An 18077-nucleotide genomic window follows, 5' to 3' on the forward strand; every position below is an offset into this window, starting at 1 on the left:
CATTTCTTTCCTTATAAAATCCAGCTAATTGTTAGAAACAAAATATTTAATTTCAACAGTAATTCTGTTGTATTTCGTATTGTTAACTTATTTAGTTTTATTAAATAATAACTCGGCTCAATCGATGCTTTTCTTATGGAACAAGCCTGTGAAGGAGGTAGTATGCCCATTCCTATTCCCATTTTACAAATGAAGGCATTAAGGCCCAGGCAGGGCAGCCCCCCTGACAGTCTGACAGCTGGCTAGTTTCCAGCCGTCTGTCTACTTCCTCTTATGCTGCTTTATCCCATGTTTTCCCAAGAGATTTTTCTCCTGCTACTTCCATCCACCAGGTAGCTAAAACCAGATAGAGAAGTCTACCTTCCGAGTAGCATTCAATGTGTCTGGGCCTTCTGAGCATTAGGAAGCTTTCTGGCCCCCTCACAGCTGAGGAGGGTGGACTAGCAATAGCCGTCGAGTTCCCTGCAATTGGGCTTGAGTGTGTAGAGGGCAAGTGGTTAGGATATGAGTGGCTCCTGTATATGGAACAGCGGCTCGGATGGCTGGAGTCCTGTCTTACCTGGCTTCCAACCTCAGAGAAATCTGGGAGAAGAAAGAGGGCACTCGTAAAGTTTGTCCTGTGCCCTTAGTGTGGATGGACTTGCCTGTGGCCATCAGTTCTTAAGAGTTTTGGAGGAAGAGCTCCCTGGAGGCAGCTGAGCAGAGAAGGCACCAGGGAGACTCAAGAGGGCCCTGAAACAGCAGGAGCACCTGCCTGGGGTCTCTGAGGTCACGGCGGCCGCGACTGGGATTTAGAAAGTGCCTGAGCGAGGGTCTGAACTCCCTCCCCTTGTGAAGCCAGGAGGCCGGAAGGGACCTCCAGGAGAAGAGCCGGGCCTCGTGTCCGCCCAGCAGGTGCTTGGGCCAGGGGCTGGCTGGTCTTAGGTGAATCAGTCACGTCACCAATTTCTGGGGCCTCGGTTCTCTCCTGGACAGACAATACTATGTCTACCGTCTGTCAGTCGGCCGATAGTTGTTAAATACCCTGCTGTTGTGGCAGCTGAGACTCGGGGGATCCAAGTCCAAAAAACAAAACAGTCCCTGCTCGACTTTACCTTCCATGGCGGGAACTGCATCTACACAGAAGCAGATGTAAAATAAGTTCTTAAAAGATCAGGTGCTCACGGGAAGGTGGGCCCCAGCCCTCGGGAGCGGGGTAGCTGCGCTCTGACGGAGTTGGGAGGGTCTCGCGGAGGGCATGGTTCAGCTGAGCCTGTGTTCTGCCCCCCCCAGCAGGAGTCCCCTCTGCACCGAGCTCTCTTCTGGGTGGCCGTCGCCGTGCTGCAGCTGGATGAAGTGGACCTGTACTCGGCGGGCACTGCCCTCCTCGAGCAGAACCTGCACACCTTAGACAGCCTCCTGCACATCTTCAACGACCAGGTAGTTGTTCCTGGGGCCCCATGGTCCTTACCTGCTCTGGGAAACTGTGCAAGGGAGGCCCCTGGGATGGACGTGGGGGCCCCAGGGTGGACATGGGGGGCCCCTGGATGTGGGGGCCCTGGGACAGACATGGGGGCCCTGGGGTAGACACGGGGGGCTCCTGGATGTGGAGGCTCTGGGACAGACGTGGGGGCCCTGGGGTAGACACGGGGGGCTCCTGGATGTGGGGGCCCTGGGACAGACGTGGGGGCCCTGGGATGGACATGGGGGGCTCCTGGATGTGGGGGGCCGCTCTGGCCTCCCTTTAGGCATCGCTGTTTCAGAGCCTGCATTTTCCTGTAGAAGTGCTGGCACAAAGCGAGCCTCTGAGAGTCTAGTTAACCCCAGGCGAGCAGCAGAGGTATAGCAAGGTTATAAGCAGGGCAGGATCAGGACCACTCAGAGCTCCTCGATTACCACAGACCATGTGCTTCATGGAAAGTCAGTCAGAGGAGGATGGGGGAGGCTGGGGAAGATCCTTTAGGTGCCTTTGGAAGAGGAAGGAAACCTCTGGGCGCAGCCAGGTGATGCAGTGAGCAGAGCATGGGCCTGGAGTCAGCAAGCCAGCCACCCACACTCACTAGCTCTGGGATCCTGGACCCGCCATGAGGGCTGCCTCCCTCGGCCTCCTCAGCACCTGCCTCCCGGGGGGTTGTGAGGAGCAAAGGAAGCGACCTGAGTCCAGGGCCCCAGTCTGAAAGTGCCGGTGACCGCAGCTGCCCCGGTCTCCCTGGAGACTCAGCACTCCCTTTTGCATGGACCCAGGCATCTTAGTAGTATCAGTCTTAAAAGGTCGCTGGGATCATGGGAATTAGAGTGGAGCAGAGAAAGATGGGAACCTTTGCCTAGAGAGAGACCCCCTAGCAGAGGCCTGGCTCCTGCGAGGGGAGAAGTCGCCCTCCTCCCCTCAGCCGTCCCCTCTTTTGGTCCCCAGAGCCCAGAAGAAGTGTTCATGGAGATCCGGCAGCCTCTGGAGTGGCACTGCAAGCAGATGGACCACTTTGTGGGGCTCAACTTTAACTCCAGCTTTAACTTTGCCCTGGTCGGGCACCTGCTGAAGGGTAGGCCCATCTCTGGAATCTTGATGTCTGTCACGTCTACATGCACCGTCCTGGAAAAGTGGCCTTGAGACAGCATCACGTTGGGGTGTGGGGAAGCTCCTCTGGTCGTCCCCCAGGATCCCTGCCCGCGGCCTTCCAGCGAGGCTGCAGCATCTGTGGGAGGGGAGTGTGCAGGGGACCGGCGGCCTTCAGCAGGGCCCTGCTGGGTGGTCTGCTGACCAGGAAGAGCTTGGCTGCCTACATCGTCAACCGTTACTGTAGCTCTTTGGTCCCAGGCAGTCAGAGTGGGAGATTCTACCTTTCAGAGCTTAAAATTGCATATTTTCTTGCCTCATAAATAGAAATTTGGGGTTCTTTCAGAAATAGTATAGAAGTTTTCCCTTTAAGATGAAACACACACACACACACATACATACACACAAAAAGAGAATGAAAGAGATTGAAATGAAATATCTTGGGATATTTAAATAATAAAGTGCTTGTTTTTTCCAAAATTCTGAAAAATTTATGGATGTCTTTGACATCTCTGAGGAAGTGATTCACATTAGTAATTAAAAGTTTACCAAAAGTTAACTCATCCTCCCTTCTTTTCCTCTGCTCTGAAAGGGAAATATACCACCTGAAGTGTCTGCCCCTCGTTTTGGAGCTTAATTGTATGTCACTGTATATCCTTGTGGTGGGTGTGTGGGTGTGTGTGTGTGTGAGAGAGAGAGAGAGAGAAACAGAGAGAAAGAAGAGAGAGTGTGTGAGAGAGAGACAGAGAGAAAGAAGAGAGAGAGAGAAGAGAGAGAGAGTGTGTGTGTGTGTGTGAGAGAGAGAGAGAGAGACACAGAGAGAGAGAGAGACAGAGAGAAAGAAGAGAGAGAGAGTGTATGTGTGTGTGTGTATGTGTGTGTGTGAGAGAGAGGGGGAGAGAGAGAGACAGAGAGAAAGGAGAGAGAGAGAGTGTGTGTGTGTGTGTGTGAGAGAGAGAGAGAGACAGAGAGAGAGAGAGAGAGAGAGAGAGAAAACACTCCACAATTTGATTTTAAATTTCTAAAGATTGTTACTTTTGCATAAGCTTCAGCACCAAGGTCAGTTCAGTGACTCCATCAATACTGGTTAATGAATCAATTTGTAATCTTTGCCTCTTTGTTTGTTTAGGATTTCGGCATCCTTCACCTGTCACTGTTGCAAGAACTGTGAGGATTTTGCACACCCTGCTAGCACTGGTTAACAAGCATAGGAATTGTGACAAGTTTGAGGTGAACACCCAGAGTGTGGCTTACTTAGCAGGTAAAACACCGATCTTTATAAATCAGTCCGTACTCAAGATCCCTCAGTTCTCAAGCTGAAATGAATGAAGCAACTAAAGGAAATGTATTGATTTGGATATTGAGGTGCCCTGAAGTTCTTCTCATTTCCACTCGTGGATAGCAATCCCTCTTCCAAAGGAAAGTTTCCATCACAAACACCTAGAGTTATCCCTTCTTAATAACACATGAAATCTGAAGTCGTTATAAGCACTGTCTCACTCCTCTTTTGCTCTGTCTGGAGCATTCCTCTCCTTTCTAAGTGGACGTTTCACTAGAAAATGATATTCTTACCATCCTTTACTAGCTAGATTAATGCAACAAAAAGTTATTTAATAACTACCATATGTAAAGTATTGAATCTAAATAAATGATAAAGATCTGAGCAAAGGTACTGACTGTGTGGTTGAAGAAAAGGGAATGTTGTAGCTAGATTCTTAAGGACGTAGAACAAAATAATAGACAAGACTTGGAGCTGGTTGTTTGTGGAGGTTGAGAGAGAGGGAGAAAATGGAAGCTAACTTCTAAGAATGATAATGCTCTTAACAGATGGAGAGAAGTTTAAGAGGGGGCCCATTTCAGAGGACATAGGATGCCCACAAGATGTGGACATGTCAGGCTTGAGAGAGTGATGGGGAAGCCAGATGAGCCTGTCTAGCACCAGGCTGCCTGTGGGGCTGGAGCTTGGCGTGTTCCAGGCCTTCCATATAGAGACTGTCTCCCTCTCGTCTGTTCTTCACAGAGTCCTCTCTTGGCCCTACTCCCACCTGTAACTTCTCTATCCTCCTCCCCCAAGGATCGATGCACTCAGTTTATACTCTGTTAATGGGAGTTTTTTTTATGTTGTGTGCATTAAAAGCAGGAGAGAACATGGGGCCTGGGATCCTGGACAGCAAGGGGCCAGTCCTGGTTCTGCTATTTGCCGGTTGACTGACCCATTTGTTTTTCTGAGCCTCAGTTTCTTCATCTCTACAATGGAGGTGATTTTTGCCTTGCCTGCCTTACAGAGATGTGGTTAGGCTCGAATAAAGTAATAAATGGGAAGAAGAAAATGCTTGCAAAACAGGAAAGCCCTGCACAGATGTCAGTCATGGCCTTCCTCATGGACTCTCCCCCAGTAAATAAGGCTACTGGGGATCAGGAATGCATCTTCTCTGCTCCAGCCCTCCTTTACTTTGTATTCCTCTACCTTATACTGTACCCACCATTTGCTGGCCTTTTCAGCAGCCCTGTGACTTTTCTTCTAGCTTTACTTACTGTGTCTGAAGAGGTTCGAAGTCGCTGCAGCTTAAAGCATAGGAAATCACTCCTGCTAACTGATATCACAATGGAAAATGTGCCTATGGATATATATCCCATCTATCACAGTGACCCCAGCCTTAGGTAAGTGGAATGAACTTTCCTAGTGATGACTAGGATTCTGCTGACCACGCTGATGGAGGGAGCTAAGGAAATGGGCAGTCCAGAAAGGGGGGAAAAAGTGAATGGTCCCAAAAAAATCAATATTTGGTTTTGTATCAGATTCACCCAGAAGATTTACCACCATACTTTGGTTTTGATTGGGCTAATAAAGTCAATTAAACACTAAACAGCTAAAAATTGTTTTGCTTAATTTGGGCACAGAAGTAGGACAGTTGCCTTTCCATCTGGTTCTTTAGCTAACCACTGCTGCCATGGGGAACTATCCTGTAATATTACTTTGGACCACCCGCAAGGCAGACATTGAGTCCTTCTGCCATCCAGAAGCTGCCTAGAATTGAGGAAGAAATCCACGTGTTCGAATGTGCATCTGATTGATTGTTTTCACATATAAAATGCTAATGTCAGGCAATTTTTATACCATAGATCACAAACTTTTGAGAACCAAATCGCGTGCCCTCTCTGTGTGTTAGTAGGGAATAAATACAGTTTCTCTCCATAGAGGAGGTGTGATCCTGACCCTTTCATGGTTCTATATCAATTAAGTATATTCTCATGTTTTGGCTGAGGCAGAGAATGTGTTTTTCTTAAAAAATCAGAATCCTAATTAGTTGGAGAGTTCAGGGTATTGACTTTTCCCCCTTTAAATGAAAGATATTCAATAATTTTCCACTAACATAGTGAAGACCTAATTTGTTTTTCATGTAGAATCACGATTGACTTTGATAATTGCTCTTTTTGTTCCCAAGCAAATCAAGTTGACCCTCGGTCAAAATTTTTCATTCTTTCAACCACCCTTTTCTTAAAAATGTTTGAAACATTTATCCATACCTGGGTTAGTAGTAGTTATTACAAGCAGGGCTGCTTTCTCTTGGATTCTTTGTATTTTAATGAAGTAAGTTAGAATTTAAGATTATTCTAATAGAGTATTAATTTAAATTCAATTTATAGCAATGCCAAGAGTTCTGCCCATGTACACTATCTTGGTAATTGTAATTGAATTGGCAACTACACAAAGTAGGAGCTGATCTTTTTAAACTAAATTGTCCTGATAAGATGACAATATGGCTTTTAAATTGTTATTCCTGTTACAAATATTATAATTAAAGCAATGTGGAGGATTTTGTCTTTGTGCAATTTATAATTAATTAACAGCATTGGTTTGAACTACTACTCTGAAAAAAATTAGTTGTTATAAGACCAATTTATTTGTCTTTGGTATTTACATCTTTCAGGACACTAAAAGAAACACAACCGTGGTCCTCTCCAAAGGGATCTGAGAGACATCTTGCAGCCAGCTACCCTCCTGTGGGCCAGACTAGCCCCCGAACCAGAAAATCCATGAGCCTGGATATGGGGCAGCCTTCCCAGGCCAACACAAAGAAGTTGCTTGGTCAGTTTGTATGTTTAGTTGACTATGTTATCAGTTTTTATTGTACAGTGTGTGTGTGTATGTGTGTGTGTGTGTGTATTTTTATAAATTTAGCTGCTGTATATATATATTTATATATGTGTGTATATATATCATATGTATATTTAGATGTGTGTATATTTATATTTATAAATTTTGAGGCTTGTATGTATATATTATATATATTGAGATGTGTGTGTTTGTGTATATATGTGTGTGTGTATATGTATTTTTTTTGAAGGAGCAAATAATTTTTTTTTTAACTGGGAAACCAGCATGATTAAAAAAACAAAACACTGGATTTTAGCCTTAGTCATCTGGGTTCAAATTCTGGCTCTACAACCTGCTAGTTGAATGACCTTGAACAAATCGTTTAATTTCTCAACCTCAGTTTGTTCTTTCCGGCACTGTTGTGGAAGGAAGCACATGTGGTGGGTGCTGCTCTGTAAAGCAGCTGGGCAGGTGTACAGTATATTTTTTATAAGCATTCAAGATTGAGGACTGATTCTTTTATCTTTTGTAACAGAAAGTTGGCAGAAGCATTGATTGATCAATTTCTGCTTTTATGATTAAAAGCAATTTGATAGGCTGGAAAACTTGATGATAGAGCATTTGTGTACTAGAGGCATGGGAGTCAGGAAACCAGACTTTACCTCCTGGCTTTGCTGCTCACTAACTTCATTACCCTGGATAGATCATTTTTCCTCTCTGAAATTATTTTTCCTTCTATGTAAAATGAAGGGTTTGGGCTAGCCATTCTAAATGTCCAATCAAGCTATTTTGATTTCTGTTTCTGTCTACATTAATAAAATATTATGGTTTCTGTGAGAAATATCCCTCTAAAATAAATAAATAAAGTTTGATCGCTTGATGTGGAACTCTTTATGAGGACTCATAGGCTTGCCTACAAGTTTTGAGCCTTCAGGCTGTCTTGGGTTTCTCCTTTCTGCCCCATTTTAAGGTCAGCTGCCTTATGATATGGATTCCACAAGGAAAGCCTCCTCTGGGCTCAAGCAGGGGCTTCCAGAGCCCCAGGCCTACGTCTCCAAAAATTTCCACCTCAGATCAGAATCTTTCACTTTGATGCAAGTAACTAATAGTTCACTGTTGCCTGTTTTTTCCCTTTCCTCCTAAAATCAGACCTTTCAGAGGCAAATCTTATCAGTCTAAGTGAAGGCTGTAGTTACTATGTCAGTTAAAAAAGAACAAGTGAGGTTAGAAACTATTATTAAATCATTTTATTTTTCAGTTAGTGGAATGAGGTGAGAGCTCATCCGTCATACAGACATCTGAGGTCACCACAGAGAAAAAGCCCAGAGGTCCAGATGATCTCATAATGGCCTTTTGACCGAAGGCCATTCATAGCTCACTGTTCACTAATGGTGAAATATGTTAACAAATGAAAGGATGCTCTATAAATAGACTAGACGGTCACAAAGACATCTAGAAATAAAACAGACTGACTTGGGGTTGTAGGTTGGTGGGGGGAGGGGGGAAACGGCATTCCTATAACAGGGGAAATGGGAAAGAGAGAGACCTGGAGTCACAGTCATGAGCCAAATGCCAGTGGCCAGAACGTGCGCCAGGTTCTGTTAGGTTCTGTTTGAGTCATACGACTGGATCTCCTCCTCTTTGTTGAATTAAGCCTCTAGAGATTCTGGTGATTTCACTTTCATTTTACTCATCGAAGGAGATTAAATAAAAGTATAGGAGAAAAAGAGTGTCAGTCTGTATACAGAGTGATAGTGCTTGAGCTTTGTAAAAGAGACTTGGAAATGTAGGTAAATAAGTGTCCCCTGAAGTGAACTGCAGCTGTCTATGCAGTTTGCATGAAAGGGCTCCGGGTTTTAGGTTTCCTTTAAACCACACCCAGAAGTCAGGCGCCGTCAGGACCCAAGGACGGTGGCTTCCATTTCTATCGTGTGGGGGGTTACAAAGTGGGTGCATTATCTCCTTTGGTCCCCCCAACATCCTGGGGGAGCACCCGATTCCAGTGTGCCCTGATGGTGCAGATGGACTTTGAGAGTCCAGTGAAGTCCCCTGCCCCGGCCACAGAGAGGGAGCAGAGCCAGGCCCCACGCCTGCCCCAGAGCTCCCCCGTGTCCCTCACTGTCTCCAGCAAAAAAACCAGGCTGGGTCATAGTTACTCGGCTCCTGGAGGCCTCTGATTGCCCTCCCATGAGAGAATGGCCCTGAGTCAGGCTCTCAGCTTCCTCAGCTGGTCATACTCTGCACCAGGTATGAGATGGGGAGGACGTGTCCATCCCTAACAAAGGACGCTGTGCTTCCCCTGTCAGTGCCCCGAGCTGGGTCTGTATGCGCAGGGTCGTAGGATGCTCGAGCTGGGAGCAACTGTGCACACGCTCTAGACCAACCCCTCATTTACAGAGGAGGAAACAGATCTGGGGAGGCTCAGGGCCTTGATGGCAGAACTCGTGAGGAGCAGGCCTGAGTCAGACTTAATTTTTGCTAGAACCCAGCCCCCCGTGGTAATCTCTGCTCAGTGTTGGGGTCCTGGTTCCGGCTGTGTTTTCTTGTGATTATAAGTCTTCTCTGACCCAGCTGACCTTGATTCCTGAGTGAGATGCAGGCCTTCCTCTCCCTCCTGGTGCCGAACAAAAACACCTGTGACCCCTGATCACCTGATGAGGTTACTTTAGCCTGGTCCGGGTGTCGGAGCCCTGGGAGCTCAGACTCCCCAGGGGCTGTGGGCTGGCCACACTCGGCCCCTGCTGGAGCAGAACCGGGGGCAGAGACGATTCTGTGATCTGCTCTGTTCCCTGGACTTGGGTCTTCTCAGCGCTGAAGCCTTTGTCCTGTGTGTAACCCTGGGGCTCTGCTGTGCTCCGTAGGGACAAGGAAAAGCTTCGATCATTTGATCTCTGACGCCAAAGCTCCCAAAAGGCAAGAACAGGAGTCTGGAGTCACCACGCCCCCCAAGATGCGGAGAGTGGCCGAGAACGACTACGAGATGGGTGAGAAGCGGGGGGCTCAGCGAGACCCTCCCCGGCTTCATGGGAAGCTCCCACAGGCTGCCCCAGCGCCTCCGACACCCCTGGGCGCCTCAGAGGGAGGGCGGCTCCGGGGCTCGTATTTGTTAACTTTACTCTGGGGCCAGGATCTGTAACTGGGATCACTGCGGCTGCTCTTGTAACAGCTCGGGGCCCCGTTCTCTTGCAGAAACCCAGAGGATCTCCCCCCAGCCACACCCACCGCTACGGAAAGTATCCGTGTCCGAATCCAATGTGCTGCTGGACGAGGAAGTGCTCACAGACCCCAAAACCCAGGCTCTTCTTCTCACCGTCCTGGTAAGGAGGCCCTGGCCCCTGTGGGCCTGCGCAGTGAAGGCTATAGGGGGAGGCGTACGAGGAGGATACAGCCCCCTTAGCGGGGGTGCTCCGCTTTTAGAGGAAGCACAGGAGCTGGCTTTAGTTGTCACAGATACTGGAGTCGTTTTCTCAGATCCTGCCGGTTCCGGCCGCTCGGCTTGGCCACGTGCAGACACTCGGGGAGCCTCGGACCCAAAGCCGGGCTGTGACCCTGGGGTTCTCTCGCTCTTGTCCTACAGGCTACTCTGGTGAAGTACACTGCAGACGAGTTCGACCAGCGCATTCTCTACGAGTACTTAGCGGAGGCCAGTGTTGTCTTCCCAAAGGTTTTTCCAGTGGTGTAAGTATGTGGTTCGGCTCTTTACTTAGCCTGAAGTTAAATACCACGTTAATTCCTGCTGCTGCCACCATCGATTCCTCACCGCCCCCTCCACCACCACCACTGCGACGGCTCCATGACCCCCGCCCTAACCCACGGCCTCACCCCCTGCCATTCCCACTGGTGCCGCCACCACTAGTCACAGTCATCATCTTCATCTTCCTTCGGCCTCCCCTGCCATCGTTATGTTAGCTCAGCCGCCGCCACTCCTACGGGAGTCTAAGTCTTGTTAGGAAAGGGCCAGATGAGGGAAGATGGAGATGGCAGAACTTGTACGCTCTTTATTCCTGGATCCCGGAGAGAAGGACGGCTCAGTACTTCCCAGCATCGTTTGCCTTTCATTTCTGGGCTTTCCTTTAGTCACCAGCGGGTCCTTATTCTCCTCACCAGGGTCTGTCAGACACCTGCAGACCGCTGTGTCACCCCATTGTTTTTCCCATTCTCTGCCTAGAAGCAGCCTCCCATCTCATTCCCCCGGAAGTTTCTTGTGAACTTCAGGTCTCCTGGGACAGTTTGTCCAGGGGTTTTTTAAATGTAGAAGTTCAAGGAGAATAAGCCACAGTTCTATTTTCGTTATTTTATTCTATAAGGTTTATTTCTTTTGTTAAATATTTCTTTCTTCAAGGTTTATTTCTTTTTAAAAATATTAGCTGTTTATAGTCTTTTTCTCCCCCTGAGGCAACTGGGGTTAAGTGACTTGCCCAGAGTCACACAGCCAGGAAGTGTTAAGTGTCTGAGGACAGATTTGAACTCGGGTCCCCCTGACCTCAGGGCTGGGGCTCTGTCCACTGCACCACCTAGCTGCCTCTAAGAGTCGTTTCTTATATACTGATTGAGGTGATCAATAGATAGATGACCCAGTAACTTATGCTTTATTTTATGGGTTTCTTCGTCTTGCCAACAGATTTTCATCTTCCTTATTGTGTTTCCTTTGACTAGTGTGAAGCATTTTTCATTTTTCTTTCCATTCTTTGCTCGTTTATCAGCTGAGATAGGAAGGGGAGAGGCGCGGAGACAAGCTGAGTGGCAGCTCTGCTGGAATTTAAAATTCAGAGCAACTGAGTGAACGGATGCGGCTTCTTAAGTGTTTGCTATGTGCCGAGTGCTGTACAAACAGTGCAGATGCAAACAGCAAAAGCTCAGCAATGTCTGTTCTCCAAGAAGGGCCTGGAAGTTGTCAGGGGGCGCCAGGGCTAGGAGACCTCAGCTCGTAGTCAGTGGCTGGTGGCAGGGGGGGCAGAGAGGCAGGAATTCGGAGAGACCTGGGGGCACTTGGGTCTCCTGCAGGATGTGTGAGAGGAGGAAGCTGGGAGCGGGGGCAGCAGGGGAGGACAGAAGGACTGGTGTCAGGATCTCTCCTTGCACTGAATCAGGTTTTCATTTATTTCCCCATTTTCCTTTTAAAGAAAACCAGCAGGTCAGCAGGTGGGCCTGAAGTCAGGAGGACCTGAGTTCAAATCTGGTCTGACCTTGGGCAAGTCACTTAATTCCAATTGCCTCGGGGAGGGGGAGGGGGGGAGAAAGAAAGAAAGAAAAAGAAAAGTAAAGAAAAACCAGCCCCATTGGCTGAAGGGTGGCCAAGTTATAGAGCTCCGGTCCCTCTTAAAGACCTCCTCCCGAATTCTAGAAGACTGACAGTCGGCCTGGGGAGGGGAGGACAGACACTGTATCATTTTTCTAGTGTTTTGTTGTTCACTTAATCTTTTTAAGTTGTCTCTGAACTCTGTTTCTTTAGACATAATTTGTTGGACTCAAAGATAAATACTCTGCTCTCCTTATGCCAAGACCCAAATTTGCTAAACCCGGTTCATGGAATTGTGCAGAGTGTGGTCTACCACGAAGAGGCCCCGCCGCAGTACCAGACGGCGTACCTCCAGAGTGAGTCCACTGGGGCGGGCCGGGCTGGGGGGCACAGGGCGGCACCGCCCCACGGCTTCGGGCACAGCGTCCTGAGGCTTTTTGGTACGTCCAGTAAATCGAGAAATAACTTCCATCATCGCAAGTACAAACGCGGCTTTAGTCACCAGCACATTTCCGGGAGCTTCATTGCTATCGTCTCATCTGAAGACATTTTTTAAAATGCGTAACTTTCCTCATTTGATTTTTCTAAGACAGAAAAGAAATGCTTGCCACGAGTTAATAGCCTTTGTTCTGTTGTAGGTTTCGGTTTTAATGGTCTGTGGAGGTTTGCAGGACCATTTTCTAAGGTAAGAATCCTGTATTTTGTTGTGAATGACAGAACAAAATATTTTTTAAATTAGAAATGGGCCCTGATTTTTGAAAGTTCACTGTTAGGAAAATGTAATTCTCAAAGGAACAATTGGGTGGGTTCTTTATTAATATTTAAGAGAAATTTCAGAAAGCCTTTCTCTGCCGAGTTCCTTTAAATAGTGAGTTCTCTTAAGATGCCATTTAGTCTCCGTCTATTGTGACGGTATCTCTTCGATAAAGCAAAGGAAGCCGTTAGAAACACTTCTTCATGGGACAGCGTCAGTCTTTTCTTATCTGTTCAATAATTGAGTCTGCCTGCTTCGTGTATTTTAGAGTCAGGAAAAAGCACACTAAGTTATGTGCTTATCTCATTATTTTTTAAACCCTTTTTAGGCCCCTCCTGGGGGATCCTCTCAGTCCAAATATTCAGTTTATATATTAGTTTCCACTTGATGGATTGCATTAACATTTTTTAATTTTTTATGCATTAAAATATATTTATGTATTAAAAACTATTCTTTGATTGCCATCTGTTCTAGCATTCAGTCAACTAGACTATAAATGGCGATTGAAGGCAGAACTTTTTCTTTCATCTCTTTCCATTCTACCAAAAGATGCTCAGACCTGGCCTAACCTGACACAGCCCTTAGTTTCCCTAAGTGCTCTCTCAGAATGTTAGTGGGATTTTGACTTTGGGCCCAACGATGACCACCTGCCAGTAGTTTGTGCCAAACTTGCAGGTTCACTGCCCACTTGGCTGAAGGGTGGTCAGCTTTGTGGGGTTCTGGTACCTTTTGAAGACTTTCTACAGACTTCTAGATGACTGACAATCAGCTTTGAGGGAGAGAACAGACATTGAGAGAGATTATGCAGTATTGAAAGTAATGAAGAAGTAAGCCCCTCACCTCACAACGTGGCTACAGTGCTCATGACATGGTTGGTGTTAACTAAATAAATGTTATTGATTGAGTGAATTCTTCCCCAGTTGTAAAAAGTTAGCTTTTTAGATTTTGAATTAAAAAAAAAAAAGTCCTGATCTTAGTCGGTTGTTGTGAGGATCAGCCAATGTAGAAACTTTTTCCTTCGGTAGCATCCTAGCTCATCTCTGAGAGTCACGATGGCTGGGCCTCGACAGGTCAGTCCCACAGCCGGTGTATGTCACAAGGAGGGTTTCAGTCCATCATGTCTTCCCAGCTCCGAGGCCCGTTCTCTCCCTGTGACACATTCCTTCCCAGCACTAAATACTTAATCATTAAGCTCTCTCTGGAGAGCCAGAGCTCAGGAACTGGCCTGAGAGTTTAGCTTTCAGAATGCCATGCAGATTTTTAGTCGTGTGCTCTGATCAAATAACCACATAAACATGGTCTATGTTCCAATCCATTAAATGATCACAGGAGTGAAGGCAGCATATTGTTCTCTCTCATTGGCTCTGATGAAGAAAGCTGGGATTGGACAGCCCAGAGGTCTAGAACCAGATTTGCTTTCTACATTTATTCAAAAGGAAGTATGATGTAGAACAGGCGACCTTTGGCTCCTGAAAAATTCATCTAGGAGCTTTACAGGCTCTTTGGACCCCTTGGCATTGTTGAAACTTTCTTAGGGCCCCAAAAGCAAGAGCATTATTGTTCAGGGTGGATAGGCACTGATGATGAAAAGGGATATTTTGTTCTGCTTTTGTTTCTATGCCAAAAAGAATGATCATTGCATTGGAAAGGACCAAATAAAAATGGCTGGTGGGGATTGGATGGCCCTGCTGGGAAGAGAGCTAGTAAGGACAGCATGCAAGCCAGCTCATGGTGAAGTACTAGAATGGAGCCAGGTGACCAGGAGTGGGTTCTGGTCCTATTTCGTGTCTTTTGGGCAGCAGCCTGGCAAAGCCTCTTGCATCAAATAACATAGAATTACAAAGGAAATCAGTTAGGTTGAAATACAGTTATCTGAATATTTTTAAAAGTATTTTATTTTTCCAAATACATACAAAGATAGTTTTCAACACTGATCTTTGCAAAACCTTGTATTCCAAATTTTTCTCCCTCCCTCCTCACCTCGCCCCTCTCCTAGACAGCAAGCAGTCTAATAAAGTTAAACATGTGCAATTCTTCTAACATATTTCCATATTCATCAGATCAAAAGGGGAAAAAAAAAAAACATGAGAAAGAAGAAAAAACAAGCAAAACAACAACAAAAAAGTGAAAGTGCTAAGCTTTGATCCACATTGAGTTCCCACAGCTCCCTCTCTGCATGCAGATGGCTCTCTCCATCACAAGTCATCACCTCAGTGATGAAAAGAGCCACATCCATTGATCATCACACAGTCTTGTTGTTGCCATACAATGTTCTCTTGGTTCTGCTTGCTTCACTCAGCGTCAGTTCATGTCAGTCTTTCCAGGCTTTTCTATCAGAGTATTTTTTATAAAACAAGTTCATACCTCCCAGATGCGATTGGTCCTGGGCCTGCATTAGCACGTGTGGTTGCTACAGCTCCCAGGCCCAGAGAGGGCTCTCAGAGAGGGAGTAGAGTGGGCCGAGCGCCAGGCAGGAGTCAGCCGCCTCCCGGACTCACACATCTCTTTCAGGCTGAGAATCTTCATGGGGCTGCGGAGTCTTCCCTCTCCCCTCCCGGCCGTGGTGAGGCCCCAGAGAGCCATTGGTTTATAAAAGGCCCCCCTTGTTCGGGGCTTTGCCCCCTTGTTTGTGTCTGGAGTCGGGGCTCGCGGCTGGACCCCTTTCTCAGTAAATTCACAGAATAACCACTTACAGTGAAACAGTTACCGAGAGGTTTCTGCACAGCCAGGTTCCCGCAGCTGGGCTCAGGGCCCTCGTTCTAGGCTTTGCCCAGGCTCTGGGCCGGGTGCGGGCCAGGCTTCTGTCAGTGATCTAGAGATGGCGGCTTTACCGAGTTTGTCGGGCGGGCCTGCTGACAGGATCCAAGGCGGTCTCGGAGATCATCGGGCTAGAGGAGAGTGGGAAAAGGCTTGGGCTGGGTCCTTAAAAAGTCACCTTCTCAGACACAAGCTGGGGACGGGAGGCGTGCGGCCAGATGTCATCGGGCAGACATGGGGGCTTTGTGAGACCCCGCTGCCCGCCATTCTCCAGCCCCATCCACGGGGTTTGGTCAAAGCCTTCCTCCCGGAGTGTGAGCGAGCACCCTGGCTCCTTCACTCTGCAGAACTGAACAATCATGGCGGGAAATTTTGAATCAGACTGAGGAGAGGCTTCTGACCTCCTTCAGAAAGGTGCCGGCCGCCTCGCGAGGGCGGAGAGTCCTCCTCCCCGCAGGGGGCCATGGGACCCCAATCCCAATCACAGGAAATGGGCCGGTGCACGTGGTTGGGCCCCCCGCATTCCAGCCCCCAGGGCTCTGGGTAAGCGACATATGGGAACGGATCTGGAGACGTCCTTTCTCTTTGCAGCAGACGCAGATCCCAGACTACGCCGAGCTCATCGTGAAGTTTCTCGATGCCTTGATTGACACGTATCTGCCTGGAATTGATGAGGAAGCCAGTGAGGAGTCCCTCCTGACGCCCACCTCTCCCTACCCGCCCGCGGTGCAGAGCCAACTTAGTATCACTGCGAACCTCAACCTCTCCAACTCCATGACCTCACTGGCAACTTCCCAGCATTCCCCAGGTAAGGAGAGGGGCTCTCAGGCTCGGCGCTCAGGCGCAGATCCCTCCCTCGGGTCAGTCTGGGGCCGGCGGGCATAGCCCCGGCAGCAGTGAGACATAAACGTTGGTGCTTGGGAACGTGAATGCAGACATTCAGCCCGTTCCCAGGGTGTTCCCGGATGGGCTTGTCTGGTCTAGCGGGTGCGGCGGCCTGCAGCCGCGCTGCTGCCGTCCTGGGGCCTTGTGGGGCAGGAAGAGACTCCGGCCAACAGATGCTCATGCATTAAGTCCCTACTGTGCGCAGAGTAATATAGGGAATGTGGATGAGAGTTTGCTGTACATAGGAGGGGAAGGTCATTATCTGCCTGGTGGCAGACCAAGTTAGGAGAGGCAGGTCAGCGGGCAGCGGCCCTCTGGGTGCAGAAAGCCCAGGACGGCCAGGACCTGCTTTGGCAGGAGCCCACAGGGGCCCGGGCAGGTCTGAGGATACGGAGGCTGGAAAGGACAGCGGAAGCCTCCTGGGGGAGGCCTCAGAGGCCTGGCAGAGGGCTCACGGTGTTCAGTACTGCGTGAGAAGTCACTGTAGCCCCTTAACGGAGGGTGAGGTGATCAACGGAGGACGTCAAAAGCAAGGTGCAGGAGCCTGCCTCATCCCCTGGTCCCTCAGGCGGAGGAGAGGAGCCTTTTAACAAATCTCTCTGATTTATTTTACATTCAGGCCTTTCTTGGAGCCTCCTCCTAGAGCTGGGTTTTTCAGGCTCCGTGCCCAAGAATACTGAACCAGAGGGGGAAGCCCCGTGGGAAGAGGGAAGGAGGCAGTGACCCATGTCAGCCTCAGTGGCCCCTAGACCCGGGTTCAACACCTGTGGCCCTGGCAAGGCACTGGGGCTGTTGTGAGGGGCTAAAGCCGAGACAAGGAGCGGGGAATGTGCCGCTAGGAGGGTCCTGGGCCAGGCTGGGCAGGCAGACCTAGGCTGGAATCGGGCGTGACGTAGTGGTTGCTGTTAACAGGGCAGAGGAGTTATCATGATTAAGTCACCCTTTCAGAGAGCAGGGACTCGGAGAAATGATTCCATTCACAATGGCTAAGATTTGGTGAATTGCAGACCCTTTTTAAGTTTTTAAAGACAGACAAGTTACAGGAACTTAGGGCTATAAGGAGAATGAACTTTAGTTTTTTGAAGCATCTTTGTAATTCATTTCCCAGCGACCAGGAAAGGGGAGGGATTCTTGTACTTGGAAATTACTTTGTTGTGATCATAGAAACTGGTTATTAAGAAGCTGTGCAATACTTGAAGTGACTTTTCTTTGTTGGAGAGTTTCCCGGCTCTGACAGCCACAGGAAGGAGACCCACATGTGCCTCTGCTCCAGAGCCAGCGTGGCAGTGCCCCCACCGGGCCTACCTGAGAAGGGCCTGACCCTGGGGTGCAGATCCAGGTGTGCATGTCCACAGGTGTGATGAGAATGTCGGCAGGGACCCCCCATCCACATAGGGGCTTAGCAACAGGCCCTGAAACGTTCCCTTATGGCCAGTGTCCTTCCTAAAAGGCTTTCCCAAATAATAGAAAAAACTCTGCAAAACCAACTGGGCTTCATGGCTGGCCACGGTTTCACTTGCTTGGATGAACAAGGTGCAGGGTCAGAATCTGCACAGTGAAAGGGCTGCCCCTCGGTCTGTGAGGAAGAGACCAGGTGCCCTCACTCGCATAAAGTAGAGCGTTTGGTGCAGTGCTTTATAAGGAAACATCAGAGTCATTTTTTGCTGCTAAAAAAATAGAACAGCAAACCAGTGCGAGGCTGGCCAGCGTTCAGTAAAGCTACAGTGTGAGCTCCTCCAGGAGAGACTGTCCTGTTTGATAAGAAGTGCTGAGAAAACTGGAAGGGGCCTTCCAGCAGGAAGGAGGCTCC

The 18077-nt window shown here is 48.4% G+C and overlaps 1 protein-coding gene across 1 annotated transcript in view; it reads left to right on the plus strand.

Moving 5' to 3' along the window:
* The window catches only part of NF1 (neurofibromin 1), a 236938-nt gene that overhangs the window by 205848 nt on the left and 13013 nt on the right, over nt 1-18077 (plus strand). Inside the window, exons 47-57 of the mRNA XM_051992369.1 lie at nt 1276-1419; nt 2393-2519; nt 3663-3794; nt 5059-5194; nt 6466-6623; nt 9494-9616; nt 9822-9949; nt 10210-10310; nt 12085-12227; nt 12510-12556; nt 15974-16190. Coding sequence (XP_051848329.1) covers nt 1276-1419; nt 2393-2519; nt 3663-3794; nt 5059-5194; nt 6466-6623; nt 9494-9616; nt 9822-9949; nt 10210-10310; nt 12085-12227; nt 12510-12556; nt 15974-16190 — 1456 coding nt within the window. The remainder of the gene's footprint in view (nt 1-1275; nt 1420-2392; nt 2520-3662; nt 3795-5058; nt 5195-6465; nt 6624-9493; nt 9617-9821; nt 9950-10209; nt 10311-12084; nt 12228-12509; nt 12557-15973; nt 16191-18077) is intronic.

The sequence above is a fragment of the Antechinus flavipes genome, chromosome 4, assembly GCF_016432865.1.
Source record: "Antechinus flavipes isolate AdamAnt ecotype Samford, QLD, Australia chromosome 4, AdamAnt_v2, whole genome shotgun sequence".
Classification (NCBI taxonomy): Eukaryota; Metazoa; Chordata; class Mammalia; order Dasyuromorphia; family Dasyuridae; genus Antechinus; species Antechinus flavipes.